Below are 16,988 nucleotides of genomic sequence, written 5' to 3'. Positions count from 1 at the left end.
AAATTCCATTTTGGCTTCCGTATGGCCACTCTGCTGCCACCAATCATGCTTGGTGTGTGCTTTGACATGCACTATCAACCCTGGGACCTTATATAAACTGACAGGTGTATGGCTTTTTAAATCATGTCCAATCAACTAAATTATCCCAGGTGAACTCCAATTAAGCTGCTGAAACATTTAGATCTTCATGGCATAAGGCTGTGAATGCACATGTGATTTTTCAGGTTTTTTTATTTTTAATGAATTCCCAACAATTAAAAAAATCGTTTTTGAATGAATCAATTTAATTCATTTTGTAATAAGGCTGTAACATAAATAATTGTGGAAAAATTCAAAACTATGAATACTTTCCAGGTACACTCTAAATGAAGACCACAGTTCCACAATATACTAATGTTCTACTAAACCTAAAGTAAATGTAATTTTTTTTAAAGCACTGATAAATTGTGATTTATAACAAGCACTGCACACCTCCTTCTGTGCCTCATACGGACTGTCAGATTTGAATTTTAGCAGTTGATGACGTGCGCACTGAACATTCCTATCCCACCAATGTGATCGTACATTTCAAGGACCAGCCAAGGCTGATCACACCGGTGTGATTGTACTTGTAAAAGGGTTTACTTGTATCCTGTTACATTTGCTGCAAGTAGACGTGCAAAAACAGTGCTAAGTTAAATGTGTGTGTTTGTGTTTGTGTGTGTGTGTGTCTGTGTGTGTGTGTCTGTGTGTGTGTCTGTGTGTGTGTCTGTGTGTGTGTCTGTGTGTGTGTCTGTGTGTGTGTCTGTGTGTGTGTCTGTGTGTGTGTGTCTGTGTGTGTGTGTGTGTGTGTGTGTGTGTGTGTGTGTGCACTGTGAACTTTGTAATAGCATCTGTGTGTGACTCATCATTGCAGAAAAGCTTGAATAAACTTTTCCACAAATACATCAAATAACCTTTCTTGGTATATTTGACTTGTAAACTAAATCTCTGCTTCAATGTACTTTTCAAGTGGTTTCATATCTTTTTTATACCCTTTTTGGTAACCATAAAAGAAGATATTTTGGAAAAATGCTAGAAACCTGTAACCATTGACTTCCATATCAAGAAAGGAAATGCTATGCAGGTCAATGGCTACAGGTTTTCAACATTTTAAAAATAACTTGTTTTATGTGTAGCAGAAAAAAGAAACTTAAACTTGTGACAATAAGTAAACTAAAGGGTGAGTAAATGAATATCTCACAGGTTATTACTAGTCTTTGGAGATCAAAATTAGAGAACATTTTATAAACATTAGATTTTATAGATCAGTCGGGCTTGTTACCCAACTGGACACAGTCTTTCTCATACACATCACTAGACTCTTCCAGGTCATCACTAGTCTTAGTCTGTCACGGGACAATATAACTCGGCAATGGTTTCCCCAGAGATTTTCAGTCAGTTTTAGGTCAGGACTTAGGGTTGACACTTCATTATTTCCATTTTTTCAGCTTCAAGCAACTGATTTATTGATTTTAATGAACAAATTAATTGTAATTGTAATTTTTGATTGAGCTATTTTTTTTAATCATGCAGTTTGTCCTTTAAAATATTTGTATTGATTAAAAATATATTTTGCTGGTCTTTTGGGTTTACTTTATTGATCTCTAAAGAAACATTTGCTGTATTCCGATTCAATATGCCCGTGTTTGCACCATGACGACAACTAGGCCACATCTCTAACAGTCCAGCAGTGATTGGATGTAGCTGCCTATAAAAGAAGGAATCCGAGAATGGAGAGCAGAATATAATATGTTGTTTTGCGTCTGCTCAAAAAGGAAGTGCAGAATCTGACCTCTCGTAGGAGTTGATGGTTGCGAACAGGAGATATTGATTGGCTGACATCACACATGGTTTCTCTTGCTGCGTGTCCAAAGCTTCATCATGGCTCTCTGCTTTAGTCTGCTTGAGCTGAAGGGCTTCTATGCTGAACAACTTTCTATCAGAGGGAAACTTTGGGAAGATCGATGCACTGCTGGGCTGTCCTCAGTGAGGCCGGTGGTGTCAGGCGTTATTATGCTGTCAGTGAGAAACTGCTGGAACTCATTGAAATGTTTTATTAACCTCCTCTCCACTGCAAGAACAAATCAATATGGTGGCATATTCGCACCTTATCAGTGACTATTAACCATGTCATATGGAAGACTGTCTGGGTCAGACTGTTAGAGGTTTTTTTGTTTTAGCCGAGAGTGAAAAATAAGTGCAATTGTGATTTATTTTTTTTCATGATTGTGGCTTTTTGTATTCATGAATATATCTTCAAATTATAATTTTGTTTCTTAACATCTCACCACTTTAAGTCTCAGTATGTTACTGAATTTATAGATATAGATTTATGAATTTTTTATAACTGTTCCTTAAATTTCTAATTTTCAAACTGTTTTTTTAATATAAATGTGACTAAAATATTATTAGAATTTAGTGACTTTACATCTCATTGTTTTGACTTGTTTGTTGGTCATAATTGAGGCTTCAGATGTAAAAATGTGTCTATCTTATAATTAAGACTAGTTATTGCGATTGTTTGTATTGGAAAATGAGATAAATATACTATAGAGATCAAAATTAGTTTATAGTTTATATTATTAGTTTATATTAGAATAATTTATAAATGTTAAATTTTAGACATCACTTTAAGATTTTGGACATAGTCTTTTACACACACGTCCCTATTCTCTTACAGGTCATCACTAGTCTTAATCTGTCACAGGAAAAAACTACTCGCCAAGGATTTCCCAGAGATTTTCAGTTAGGTTTAGGTCAGGACTCTGGACAGACACTTCATTATTTTTAAGTTTTCAGCTTAAAGGAACTGATTTATCAATTTTAACCTTACCTGTTAAAACTTCTGCTACAGAAAACTTCTTCCAAACCATGACGCATCACCTCAACCTTTACTGACTTCTGCACACACTTTGAGTTCAGTCTTTTTTTAGTTTGGGTGATGAACATTTCCCATCAGACAAATTTAATTTTAGCTTGTTTCATCACTAAAGTGATCTTAGATCCACTTCTTTGTCCACATAACACATGCTCCTCAGCAAAGTTTAGTCTAGTCTTTGATTCTTTCTGCTGATAAAGGTTTGGTCACTGCACAAACATCCAGTCCTGACTTTTTTTTTTGGCATAGAAACATTGTTTGTTCTTAACTTGTTCAATTCTAAATTCAATTCAATTCATCCTTATTTCTATAGCGCATTTACAATGTAGATTACACCATGGCTTTTTACAATGTGTTAAAGCAGCTTAACATAGAAGTTGTAGTAAATTGAAACTGTGTCAGTCTAGATTTCAGAGTTAAAGGCTGGTTTAGTTCAGTTCAGTGTGGTTTAATCTTCACTGCTGAAAGTCCAAACACTAAAGAGCTAAATCTATCAATGTGCAGCTTCACAAGTCCTAAACTGAATCAATGTTTTTTTGTGTGTGTGTGTGGAAGACCATTTTGAGTGACATTTTAAATATGCAATATTTTAGAAATCACAGATTTGTAAAACAGAACTTCTTATGCTATGACTGAAAGGCCTATCCCTTCGGCCTTCATCTGGCCTTCAACCTGCTGACGGACGGTTTCAGTTCACTTCACTTCGTTCTTCACTTTAGAACGGCTCACCATTTTGAAAAGGTCAGTAGAAATTGTAAAGTTAGGCTGCCAGTTATGGTTTGTCAAATAATTAAGCTAATTTGGTGGAGTTTGGCTTGCTTGCTTGGGGTCAGTGGAGCTGCCCTTCAGTGGATCGTCCTTCAAATTTGACATTCGTGAATAAATCATCTTTAATCTATTTAGAACTACATCAGCGTTCTACCCCATTCTGCTGCTGTTTTGGTATGTTGAATACAGTATGTTCCTCAATAATGAAATTCTTATATCTGACTTTTAATGTTTGCCTGTTCTTCCTTGAAAGCAATTCTAACAATCTACATTGTATAAAATTGTGTGAAAATAAAAGACTAGTGGGTTAGTTTCTAGGAATTGTCGTTACTCCTTCAATGGAAAAACGGTTTGCTTTATATTTTCGCATGAAGACCTTCAGTCTCAAAGCATGGCTACATCTCAGAATTGAACCTTTGTCTTTTTCATATAATTCTCACAAACATGAATCTGGACCTTAAATTGCAATAGTATATTTGTGAGAAAAGCTAACAATATATTGGATGAGTCGTACTTAAAGATTTTTCTTTTATGCCAAAAATCTGAAGAATAGCAAATAATCCTTGAAGACATTTTGTAAATGTCCTACAGTAAATATACCAAAACTTACATTTTTATTCTAATATGCATAGCTAAAATCATACCCATATGCTGTGTTCACACCAGACGTGGATATAGCGCCAAATGTGAGTAATTATGTTAAGTTAAATTAATGCAAAGATGATCGGGACATGCCTACTGTTGACAGGTGTTGTGGTCCAAATTGATCTCAAAATTCCCTTAGACTTTGTACTCTGAGAGACCAAAACGGGCCTCCAAACAGACCACTTTAGCCCGTGTACGATAAACCCAATGGCGCACAATCCAGATAGGAATGTCTCCTCCCTGTGCCTGTTTGTTTCTGTACGTGCGTGTCTTTGAATGTATTGACTGTTTAATCAACAAGCATCTGTCATCACTTGTGGAGAAGGGTCTGTGAGATGACACAAAGTGCTGTCCTCTGGGATCGAGAGAGAGGGAGAGAGCGTGCGAAATAGAGGGTGTTTTTAACAGCTGTCCGACTCGCTCTCACCCTCACGTCATGCCTTTGCCCACTGTGTCATCCATCGTGTTGACAAATGAAGTCGTCGAGTCAAAGGTTTGTCCTCCTGCACAAAATCTCAGCTGTGACCTCAGACTTTCTCCTTGCAATATTGACTGAATCATGAGGACGTATTCTCTGGAGATAGGGCTCACTTTAAAGGAATAGTTCACCCAAAAATAAAAATAATCTCATCATTTACTGACCCTCAAACCTTCTTCTGTGGACATGACTTTTTCTTTCTGTCAGACAAACACAGCCGGAGTGGTTTTAAATTTTATATTTGCTCTTCCATGCTATGTTATTGTCTTGGATAATGGCTTTTATTTTGGCTCCCGAAAGGGCATAAATTTGTCATAAAAATAACCCATAAGGAGTACAAGAGTATATCCAATCAGAAATACTTATGTTTTTAATTATATACTCAAATCACTGGCCTCCTGTGGCAACAAAAAATATCATTTTTAAGACAGGTGGACACATGTACAAGCCCTTTAGAGAAAAGTTCTTCAGAACTTTTACAGTAACACAAAGTCAACTAGTTTTCTTGTTTGTCATCTTTAGTACACAAACTGTGTGGTGAGGGATTACTGCAAGACACGTCTGTTCCTGGAGCATCTTACGTAAGGTTGTTAAAAATATTGAGTTTGGTACCAATTAGAGCTGCAAAATTAATCGAAAAAAGATAACGATCTCTATTCAACCCCCTTGACGATCTTTTAAGTTCAGGAGAGAAGAAATGGTGGCCACACAAGTCTTCACGTTGTTTTACATACGTTGTTCTGCAACGTGGACACCAATGGTGTTGAAAGCATCACATACTGTATTTATAAGGTATAATTCACCTAAAAATGCCATTTCTGTCTTCATGTAATGATATATTTGTAGCCGCGAAATCACTCGTGATGTGAGCTGCTGACCGTGAGCTGTTACCAAAGAGAGGGCGAGCGCGCGCCTGTGAATAAAGTCTTCTTTAGTGAGCAGAACCTGCATAGGCTGTGAATAACAGGTAATAAAGTTATAAATAACGTTCAGTTTGTGGAACAGAGCGATTGTTTGAGAGCCGTGCCGGTAGTATGAACCGCACTTAGCAGTGAAAATGAAACCGAAAGCATGCACAACATTTAAATAATCATCGCATTTTAGAACTATGATGAGGCTACGAAATGCTTTTTTCTTTTTCAGCGAACCGAAAGTGTTGTGCATGACAATAAACAGTAGAGCTACATATAATATTAATATAGTTTTTTTACCATATGTTTTAGAAAAAACAATAATAAGAGCCCACTTATATTAACCTTTATTTTACATCTACAGAATCGTGAGAAAACAGTGATCTTTATTTTAGGCAAAAAAATGGCGATTCTCATTTTAGCCAAAATCGTGCATCTCTAGTACCAATCAGTACTGAAATTTTAAAAACACTCATTTCCCGCTAACATTTAAGCGTTGTGGAGTGCGCTCTTAAACACATCTGATTGGCCATTGTGTTCACATGCTTAACAGAAATGTGATTGGCCGTGAAGCTCATGGCTTCACCATTCTTCACCGCTCTTCACCAAGTGAAGAATGGGAAACCGATTACATTCACGGCCAATCACGCTCATTTCTTTTGAACATGTGAACACAATGGCCAATCAGCCTTGTTTAAGAACGCGTTCAACAACGCTGAAATGTTAGCGGCAAATGTATGTTTTAAAAATTTCAGTACCAATTTGGTAAAAAACTCGATATTTTTGACAACCCTACGTAAGATGCATTTAAATTTTAAGAAAATGCTCAGATGTTGGCGGAAAATGGCCATTTTTGAAATTTCAGTACCGAACTTGATAGTTTTGACAACCCTCCTTTTACGTCATCTGTCATTACTTCGTATAAATCAGTCATGCATTCAATCCTCACCACGGAAGTTAGTGATTAAAGTTTATCATTTCAAAATGTAATAAACAGTGCATCTGGAAAGTAATCATAGCGCTTAATTTTTTCAACGTTTTTTTTATGTTCCAGCCTTATTCCAAAATGGATTAAATTAATTTATTTCCTCAAAATACTACACACAATACCCCATAATGACAATGTGAAAAAAGAGTTTTTAAAATTGTTGGGAATTTATTAAAAATAAAAAAACTGAAAAATCAGATGTACAGAAGTATTCACAGCCTTTGCTGTGAAGCTGTAAATTGAGCTCAGGTATATTCTGTTTCCACTGATCATTTTTGATGTTTCAGCAGCTTAATTGGAGTTCATCTGTGGTAAATTCAGTTGATTAGGCATGATTTGAAAAGGCATACACCTGTCTAAAAGGTCCCAGGGTTGATAGTGCATGTCAAAGCACAAACCAAGCATAAAGACAAAGGAATTGTCTGTAGACGTCCGAGACAGGATTGTCTCGGGGGACAAAAAATGTCCTAATTATGTCATATTGAATGAGCTAATGCCTTATTTAAGTTTTTAAAATTAATCTTTAAAAACTTGAAATAAAAATAATGATTATAATTCCTAATGGAATCAATCAATTTCAGAAGAATTAAACATTAATTATGTTTTTGCATTATTCTACAGCAATTTCTTGCCCTAATAGTTTTTCCCACCTCTGTTGTGTGCAGGTTTTTCACATATCAGCTTTAGATGCTGCTGTTTTTGTTCGTTCACCCACACAAGTTTCATTTCTAAAGGGTTGCATCAAGGTCACTTCTGCCTCACCATAACTATGGGTTATTGTTACTCTTGTCTGCTGTATAATTTTCATTCTCACATTCCAAACAAACAGGATTTCGAGCTTCTTGTTGAGAGTAATACATTTAGAACACACACAGATGCATGCCTGTGAATACAGACATTAGATCTTTTTGACCAAAATGTTTAACTGTTTACATGATGGATTCTCAAATGATTGTCTAGTCACTTCAGTTAACACTTCATATGTGCCATGAAGAAATGGTGGGCGTACACCTAAAAATAGCTTGAAATGGTTATTTGAGGGAGTTTTTGTGTCTGTTGATGCATTTATTTATTTATTTATTTTCCTGCAATTTTCTTTATTATTGTTATTATTATTACAACTAACAAAAATGTTCAATAAAAAAATGAATAATAAACTAAATAATGGCTTTTTTAAAATTCTCTGTAGGCTATTACTTATTGTATATTTTAATATTAATGATAAAAATAATAAAAATGATTATTATTGTTATTGTTGTTATAGTAATACAGTTTGTTTTTCTATAATTATTATATTAAAATCCCCACAAATGACTTTGAGGAACACTTTGTGTTCGGGACTTTGACTTTGACTTTTACTTTGTACACAATAAAGTAAATAAATAACAGTAATAGTTTTAATAAAAAAGCATTTCTTATGTTCCCTCAGACTTTTGGACTTCTCTGTAGTTTATTCTTTATTGTATGCAGATTTTAATGCTGCACGATTTTGGATAAATCTGAATTTGCTATATTTTGTATTTCTGCTATATATATTTATTGCGATATACTGTATCTAAACAATTCTAGCAAATTATTAAATAAGTTTCAATTCTCACTCTTAGCAAACCGTTATGACTTACATAAACTCCTAATTTGCTCCTTATTAATAGTTACTAATGTAGGTTAGATATTGGGTAGAATTAGGGATGTAGAATAAGATCATACAGAATATGGGCTTTTATAAGTACTAATAAGCAGCCAAAATCTCAATAACCTTCCAAATAGTAAGAATTTGTCCTTAAAGTGTAACTATCAAATGTATTCATTTAGGTTGATTGGGATGATTCTGCAGGGCAGTGAATCATGCATAAAATGATTTAAAGAAAATACAAGCATAGATACATGCAGTAAAGCAAAGATAAAAGTTAAATAAGCTGTGCATTCTTTATTGTTTTTTTTTTAATGTAAATGTTAAAATTACAGTGCAATGTCGACTCAGCATTGCAGATCTATGCGAGGTGACTATTGCTGATGCATACATTTCGATATCGGTGCTAAAACAATATATTGTGTAGCCCTTGTAGATATGTATAAGGATAACGATATTTAATAATAACAATATTTAATAATAATAACAATATTATTAATATTAATAATAATAATGACATGCAATTATGATGTAGTAGAAATGATATTATTAATAATAATAATAATAGTAATAATAATAATAATAATAATAATAATAATTATTATTATTATTATTATTACATGTAATTACAGTGTATTAGTAGTAGTAATAATAATAATAATAATAATAATAATAATAATAACACTAATAATAATTGTTGTAGTAGTATTTATAACAATAAAATTAATAATAATTATTATTACATGTAATTACATGTATTAGTAGTAGAAATAATAATAATAATAGTAGTAGTAATATTATTAAAAATAATACTCATTACATGTAATTACAAAGTATTTGTAGTAGTAGTAATGATATTATTAATAATAATTATTATGATGATGATGATTATTATTGTTGTACATGGCACACAAATAGTAGTAGTAGTAGTAGTAGTAGTAGTAATAATAATAATAATAATAATAATAATAATAATAATAATTATTATTATTATTATTATTATACATGCTGTGCAATTATTTGAATATAATTTCTCTATTAAATCCCCCCAAATTATTTCACAATGATTTATTTTTCATAGCATTCATAGCATTTTTAAAAGCATTTATTTTCTAATATATATATATATATATATATATATATATATATATATATATATATATATATATATATATATATATTTAATATTGTGTTTATTTCAATGATTGAGTTCAACTTTATATGGCTTAAAATCACCCAAAAATGTATGTGTGATTTTATTTAGAATTTAATTTCTGTATTATTGACTAAACAGTAAAATGTATTCATTAAAAAAATAATATAAATGTAGGTACATGAATGGATGGATGGATGGATAGATAAAATAAGTATAAATTAAAAATGTTTTATCACCTTTTACATTTTAATCTGTCCAGCTTAGAATAAAACATGTCAGTAGTCAAACGTTACCTTTGTAGAGTATGTTAGAGAAACCCATTCCTGAGCTCCCGACATGACACCTTGCGTAAATATTTTAAATACCCTATTCATTTCCCGCTAGTCTTGGCTGGTTGTTGCGCCCTCAGAGTGCCGTTTTCACTCTTGACACTGATGTGTTCACAAGGTCAACAAGTTTGTGCGATGCCAACTAGCAGGAAGCATCTGGTGTGAACAAGCTGGCCTTTTTGGTGGTGTGTCCAAAAGCATCTGTATCACCCTCAGCCTCAGCACTTGCGCTACCAGTGTGCACCAACAGGGGGAGATATAAGACTTCAATATTATCCTGGCGAATGAGAATACAGGCTTCATTGTGATAGGCTCTCTGCTGGCAGAAGCTTTTTTTTCTCCTCTCTGTTGTCTCCCGACTGTCGACGACTCTGTCTCCTCTCCTCCGACGTTCCCTGTTTCCTCTGGATTAAATTAGCTGCAGAACGCGCGGCTCCTTCATTCCTGAATCCATTGATGAATTCAGGATTGCTCTAAAAATGGGATTGAAAGCGTAACGGAATAAAAGCAAAAGGGATTTTGGAAGGGGGTGAGTACATCCAAGCCAGTGACAGAGGAGGAGATCATCTGGACCGGTGGAATTACCATTGGGGATACAGTAGTTTGATGGGGGAAAGAGGGGGAGGAGGGAGCCGTTGTAATCATGGATGTTGACAAGTGATATATTTATTTAGGATCGGTGAATGAAGATGAGTCTACTTTGTGAGATGTTTTGGTTGGTGGTTAATGGTGTGACGGTATTCCGATGTGTCCTTTCCGCCGCAACAGCTGTGCAAGATTGATTGTTGCTTTTTTTTTTTTTTTTGGTGTCGCTTACCATCTCCATTCCAAATGTCTTGCTGGATTTTGATAATGTAATCTTTTTTAGGTGTTGATCCTTCTGGATTTATATTTCGGAATTACATTGATATTAGAAAGGAAAACCGATTTCCGTGAATTGGTTTTGCCTTTGTTTACCGGTGACAATGAGATGTAATGCATTCTGAACTTGTAAAATGGTGTGCAGGTTCACGTCTGTCACGTTTATTCTCAAACGATCCTTTCACATACCGGTGTGTTCTGGCTTTTTGAATTCCCAAGTATGCATCCGAGTGTATCCGTGCTCAGCTGTGCCTTATGGTCAAGGTTATGAGTGAAGCTAGAGAGGAAGAATGTAGCGGTGTCTTGCTCTCTTGAGCCTCAGCAATGCGAGATGATGTGTGATTTTGATTTGTCATGATTTTGTTCAGGTGGAAAGCTGATCTATTCAAGCTAGTTTTTATTTTTAGCAGTTGTCTTGGTGTCTCTGGGTGCCTCATGATGTTGTTGGTGAGCATTTGATGACAAGCTAGTGAGACAGTACAGTCTGTTGGATGTGAATCTTTAGGGAATCGTGTTGTTGTGATGAATACATCTATGCAAATGAAATGTTGCTGAACTGTTGAGCAATATCTAAAGTCACCTGTGTGAATGTGACATCTTCAGACTCAACAGAGAGGATGTGCTAATGCTAAATGACACGTGCTCTGTTTGAGAGTGTTTGAGAGGCTTGAAAACAAAAAGAATTTATAAAGACCTAAGAGTGAAACTTGTGGAACTCGGCTGATCCAAAATGCATGTTCTAACTTAATATTGTGGACATATTTTGGGATATTTATTGTTTTTATTTTTCATTGATTTATTATTAATATATTATATTATATTATATTATATATTAATTTAATTTAATTATTATTTATTTATCAACAATTTGTGATGACCTAAGAGTGAACCTTTTGGAACTCTGCTCCTCCAAACATGCCAGTCTATATTCTAAACATCATTTATTATGGCACATTACTGCACATTACTGTTTGTTTAATAAATAAATCATGTTTGGATGTTTATTTTTTTTGCATTTCTTTATTCCTTTAAACATTCCTTCCTTCCTTTATTCCTTCTTCTTTATTTTTCTTTCCTTTTCTTTGCTTTCTCTTCCTTCTCTTCTTCCTTCTATCTTTCCTTCTTTCCTTTTTTCCTTCCTTCATTCCGTCCTTCCTTGGTTCTCTCCTTCTTTTGTTCTGTCCTTTGCTTTCCTTCCTTTCTTCCTTTTCCTTTCTTTTTTCCCTTTCATTTCCTTTCCTTTTCTTTCCTTTCATTCACTTCCTTCCTTCCTTCCTTTCCTTTCTTCATTCTGTTCTTTATTCCTTCCTTCCTTTTTCTTTTCTTTTTCTTTTTTTCTTTTCTATTTCTTTTTCCTTCCCCACCTTTCCTTTTTTCCTTTCTTCCATCCTTCCTACCTACCTTCCTTCCTTCCTTCCTTCCTTCCCTAGTTCCTTCCTTCCTTTTTTTTCTTTGTTCTGTTCTTCTTTCATTTATTTTTTCCTTCCTTCCTTTCTTTTTCTTTTTTACCTTTCTTTTTTTCTTTATTTCTCTGCTTTGCTTTCCTTTCTTCCTTCCTTCCTTCCTTCCTTATTTCCTTCCTTCATTCTGTTCTTCCTTCTATTCTTTCCTTCCTTTTTTCATTCTGTTCTTCATTCCTTCCTTCCTTCCTTCCTTCCTTTCTTTCTGTTCTTACTTTCTTTCCTTCCTTCCTTTCTTCCTTCTGTTCTTTCTTTCTTTCTTTCTTTCTTCATTCTGTTCTTTTTTCCTTTCTTTCCTCCATATTTGTTTAAAAATCAAGATCACAATTTTCTCACGGTTCTGTAGATGTAAAATAAAGGTTAATATGAGTGAGCTATTATTATTGTTATTTCTCAAACGTATGGTAAAACATCAATAATATTAGGCCTATGTGTAGGTCTAGTGTTGGTAAAACTGCTAAATTTTGTATAGACCTAGAATGGTGGACTTGAACAGACTCTAAATTTGCCCTGGTCAATAATGCACAGTTAAGTGATGACATCAGAATACAACTATTCATAATTCTTATGTTGAATTAATTTTGTTTTGAGACAAATGCTTACAATCTATCATTGACAGCATTATTAGACCATTTCATCACTGGTAAAATTAGACATTTGTCATTATCAGATTAGTTCTTGCATTATATTCAACAATACGTACATAGGCTAGAGTAGTTGTAATGACACTGTTAAAGATTTGTTCTCATGCGCAACACTTTGTGTTCGCTATGAAGAAAAACATTTCAAATGCTTGTCGTAATCATTACTCTAAAATGCCATATGATCATTTAAATTATGTGCGTGCTTTCGGTTTCACTTTCACTGCCGAGTGCGCTCATGTCATGATCCCCTTCACTTTGACAAAATAAAAACATACATGGAAATCATACTTCCTGTGTGGCTCTCAAATGTTATTTACAACTTTATTGCCTGTTATTTGCAGCCTATGCCAGGGCTGGACTGGGGCAAAAAATCGGCCCTGGCATTTTTGGCCAGAGCGGCCCACTACATTCAATCAAAATGCTATCTATCTATGCACGTCCAATATTTTTATCAACTCATATTTTATAAAACACAAAAGCCATATATATGAAATAAATAAATACAAACTTTAATCTCAATTTAATTTCTGTATACTGTCCATAAAGATATTTGTTGAGTTCTAAAAAAATACACTCATTCATTCATTCATTCATTCATTTTCTTGTCGGCTTAGTCCCTTTATTAATCCGGGGTCGCCACAGCGGAATGAACCGACAACTTATCCAGCAAGTTTTTACGCAGCGGATGCCCTTTCAGCCGCAACCCATCTCTGGGAAACATCCACACACACATTCACACACACTCATACACTACAGCCAATTTAGCTTATTTAATACACTATTCACTCAGCCTATATTCAATAATAAACATTAAAAAACTGCCTGCTAATGCATGGGCAAATATTCAAAGGGAACAGTGTACTTTATAACCTCATTCACCTCATCCTGCTTGCTGTTTCACTATCTAAACAATGAAAACATAATATAAGTCAAATTTGTTTCATTTTGATATTATGATTAACAGACACCAAACAGCCTTGTGTAACTATATATTTATATGAGCATCATCTTCACTCTGCATATTTATAACAAAGTAGGGCCTAAATATATCTGCCTCCTTTCATTTTCATTAAAAAGAACAAGCTTTACCCTGTCTCTTTTGCAGAATATTAGTTTTAATAATCAATAATGGCCATTATAACAGTATAACGTACAATGAATTTAAATGATAAAGGTAATCAATCAGTCAATGTGCAGAATCAGTGTATGTGGTTACATAAATTAATATATTAGCTTATCTTTGCACTCAGCCAAAACAGAGTTACCTGAGAACAAGTGATTCAAAAGACATAAGAGTTGTTAGATAGAGACAACAAGATGAATTCAATATCACGTTTAACAACTATAGTGAGATCAGATCCAGCAGATGAACTGTCTGACATGCACTATACTCTCACCTGGGGTTTATGCTCACCCGCTGAACTACTGGCTGCAGCTCTTGGCAGAGAGTGCGCATGTGTGTGGTCACGTGATTTGCGTTTTTAGCCGTGTACTAGAATGAACAGAGAACTTTTCAGAACCGCTAAATGAAACGCCGGTGTATTTCCCGCGATTTCTCTGCGCCTCCCTTGCGTTTCTTCTCTCTGACTCTCGACTATTTTTACAAATACACACAGACGACGCACGCTCACACGGAGTCCAAAATAGGAGTTTGTGATTGGGCCAGGCCAGTGTCAATACAGAAAAGAGCCAATGGGCTGCAGAGTGTCAAATGGGCCGGCCCGGTCTGTCTGTCCGGGAAAAAAAGCATCTTACTTTCAGAGAGTCACAGAGATCACAGCAGCGTCAATTAATAAGGCAGAAAAAAACGATAGGCTGCTAAGCCTTTTATGAGCCGATCAGATGATAAGACGATGATCAGCCCAGCCCAAAAAGTACGTCGGCCCACCGGGAAAGTGCCCAGTCTGCCAGATGGCCAGTCTGCCCCTGGCCTATGCAGTTTCTGTTCACTAAAGTAAACATCAATCACGGGCATGTATGCGTCCTCTCTGTAGTAAACAAACAGTGCGTCACCTCACTTGTCATTTCGCAGCCACGAATACGTCATTAAATTAAGACAGAAATAGCATTTTTGGATTAATTATACCTTATAAATATAGTATGTGACACTCTTAACATCATTTGAAGGTGTCCATGTTGCTGAATGTAGGCAATATAAAACATTGGCTGAATCGTAGAAAAGCTTAATTGAGATCGTGTGTATGGTTGAATCGAGATCGCATTTTACATGTTCCAATTAATCGTGCAGCCCCACCACATTGCTTAGCAGCAACGTATTTAAAATAATGTGAAGACTTGTGAGACCTCCTTTATACTTCTCCTGAACTTGAAAATATAATTGGCTAAATCGTTGAAATGTTGGATTAGATTGTGTGGGGGTCGAATCGAGATTGTGATCTTTTTTTTTTTCGATTATACGTGCAGCCCTAATTTTCTTGCTTCCTTCCTTTCTTTCCTTTCCTCCTTCCTTCCCACCTTCCTTCCTTCTTAGTCCTACATTACCAACAGGGCTGGATAACCTGTCAGCCAAATGCCAGAAAAATAGTGAATAAATGGAATTGCACATTTGAACTTAATCGTCTTAGGTTTTGCATTTACCAGTTAACTTATTGGTGCTTTTTGTTTACATTCCTCAGGAGGTGTTGTGGATAAAGATCTCCGCCATTATCTCAATTTACGGTTCCAGAAAGGTTCAGTGGACCACGAACTTCAGCAAATCATACGTGACAACCTCTACCTCCGGACTGTGCCGTGTAAGTAAACTTGAATCTATATTTAAACAGTCCTCATAAATCAATGCATATACTTTGGGGCTTATTTGCATTCATATTTTTTGTTTCGATAAATGTGGTGTCCTAAATGCTTATAAGGACCATATTTCCAGATTGTAAATGCTATCTTTGACATCTGACTGCATTTATCAGTGCATGGCGGATTATTTTGTTTATCTCTTCTGTTTATGTGTTGTGCTGTAGCCCTGCTCACTGAAAAATCCAATTGCTCCAAAATGCAGGTTCTAATAGCTATACATTGAAAATCAACTATGCTCAGAGCAATTTTAGTTATATTTAGTGCAGTATTGTGCATAGTTACACAGTGTTACACAGCTTTTGTTTGTTATTTTGAAAAGGGAAAGAGTTCTCTAAACCAGTAGATGTGTGAGGGAAGGTATAGCTACACCAAATGAGCCAACCTGAAATATTGTGGAAGTTGTTATTGTTTTGTGTGAGGGATTATGGGAGAAACATGGAGTCAAACCCTCCCTGATATGTCTGGGTACCATCTCAATGTATGATGCAACCAGATAGAAAGAACCAATGTGACTTGTTTTGGATTCAAGCCCTTTGAATGTGTTTTTACCTAGTCAGACTTAAAGGAAAAGAGTGGTAATTTTTATGGAAAGCATTAGCCTCCAGTTCATGCTAAATGATAGGGGTGTTAGCAATGTTTTGAGATCATCCAGGTTTGTAACAAATTTGACTCGTACCTTGATTTGTAAAAACAAACTGAAAAGTGTTGACAGTAATGCGCCAAGACGTCTGTGGAGTAAACATACAATGCTTATAAAGGGTGTTTGAGCTTTATTTAACCTGGCTTATTTCTCATTGAAGTTTCTCATTAGTTCATTTGTAGTGGATTAGCGCTGTCAGCTTTAAATGCTTTATAGTTGATGAAGGAATTGTGACAGGCAAAGTAGTGGGTAGTTTTTCTCAGCTTGCTCGCTAGTGGTTACCAATGCTACCCTCTTTCTTTCTACCTCATATGCCAAATTTGTATTGTTGATGATTAAACTTAAGGTTCAAATACATGTGTAGATTGAGAAAGACATTATGGAAAACATTGTAGCTGGAAATGTTGCGGTTGCTGTATTGATTAAGCTTTTTAAAAATGATGAGTTGATATGTTTACATATCATACAATGGGCATAAATACTGTATGTGTTCATGTATGCATGCTGTCAAAAACGCTGGATCCTTGAAGAAATTAGAATGGGTAGTAGAGTATAGCTAGCTAGTGGTTGCTGGTATAACCTTTTATATGATGAAAGAAGGATAACAGCTATGTGTTGTATTAAAAGTGTGTGTGTGTGTGTGTGTGTGTGTGTGTGTGTGTGTGTGTGCGTGTGTGCGTGCGTGCGTGCGTGTGTGCGTGCGTGCGCACATGCTGTCAGTCACAAATGCTTGATGGTTGAACAAGGAATTGTAGCTGGCAAAGTTGT

The 16,988-nt window shown here is 35.1% G+C and overlaps 1 protein-coding gene across 27 annotated transcripts in view; it reads left to right on the top strand.

Annotated features, from left to right (window-relative positions):
- Nucleotides 1-16,988, top strand: part of magi2b (membrane associated guanylate kinase, WW and PDZ domain containing 2b) — a 235,921-nt gene that overhangs the window by 41,124 nt on the left and 177,809 nt on the right. For 22 of the 27 annotated variants that reach the window (XR_012400395.1, XR_012400394.1, XM_073943139.1 and 19 more), the window contains exon 2: nt 15,406-15,522. Coding sequence is in view for 20 of the 27 variants with exons in the window: in XM_073943139.1 (XP_073799240.1) it covers nt 15,406-15,522 (117 nt within the window). In the remaining 7 variants the exon portion in view is untranslated. Of the gene's footprint in view, nt 1-10,151; nt 10,334-15,405; nt 15,523-16,988 lie in introns of those variants that run through there. The other 5 variants (XR_012400396.1, XM_068219131.2, XM_068219125.2 and 2 more) reach the window with 1 other exon arrangement.

The sequence above is a fragment of the Danio rerio genome, chromosome 25 (genome assembly GCF_049306965.1).
Source record: "Danio rerio strain Tuebingen ecotype United States chromosome 25, GRCz12tu, whole genome shotgun sequence".
Lineage (NCBI taxonomy): Eukaryota > Metazoa > Chordata > Actinopteri > Cypriniformes > Danionidae > Danio > Danio rerio.
Note: the sequence above shows the minus strand (reverse complement) of the source record. Positions and strands in the feature narration are given on the sequence as shown.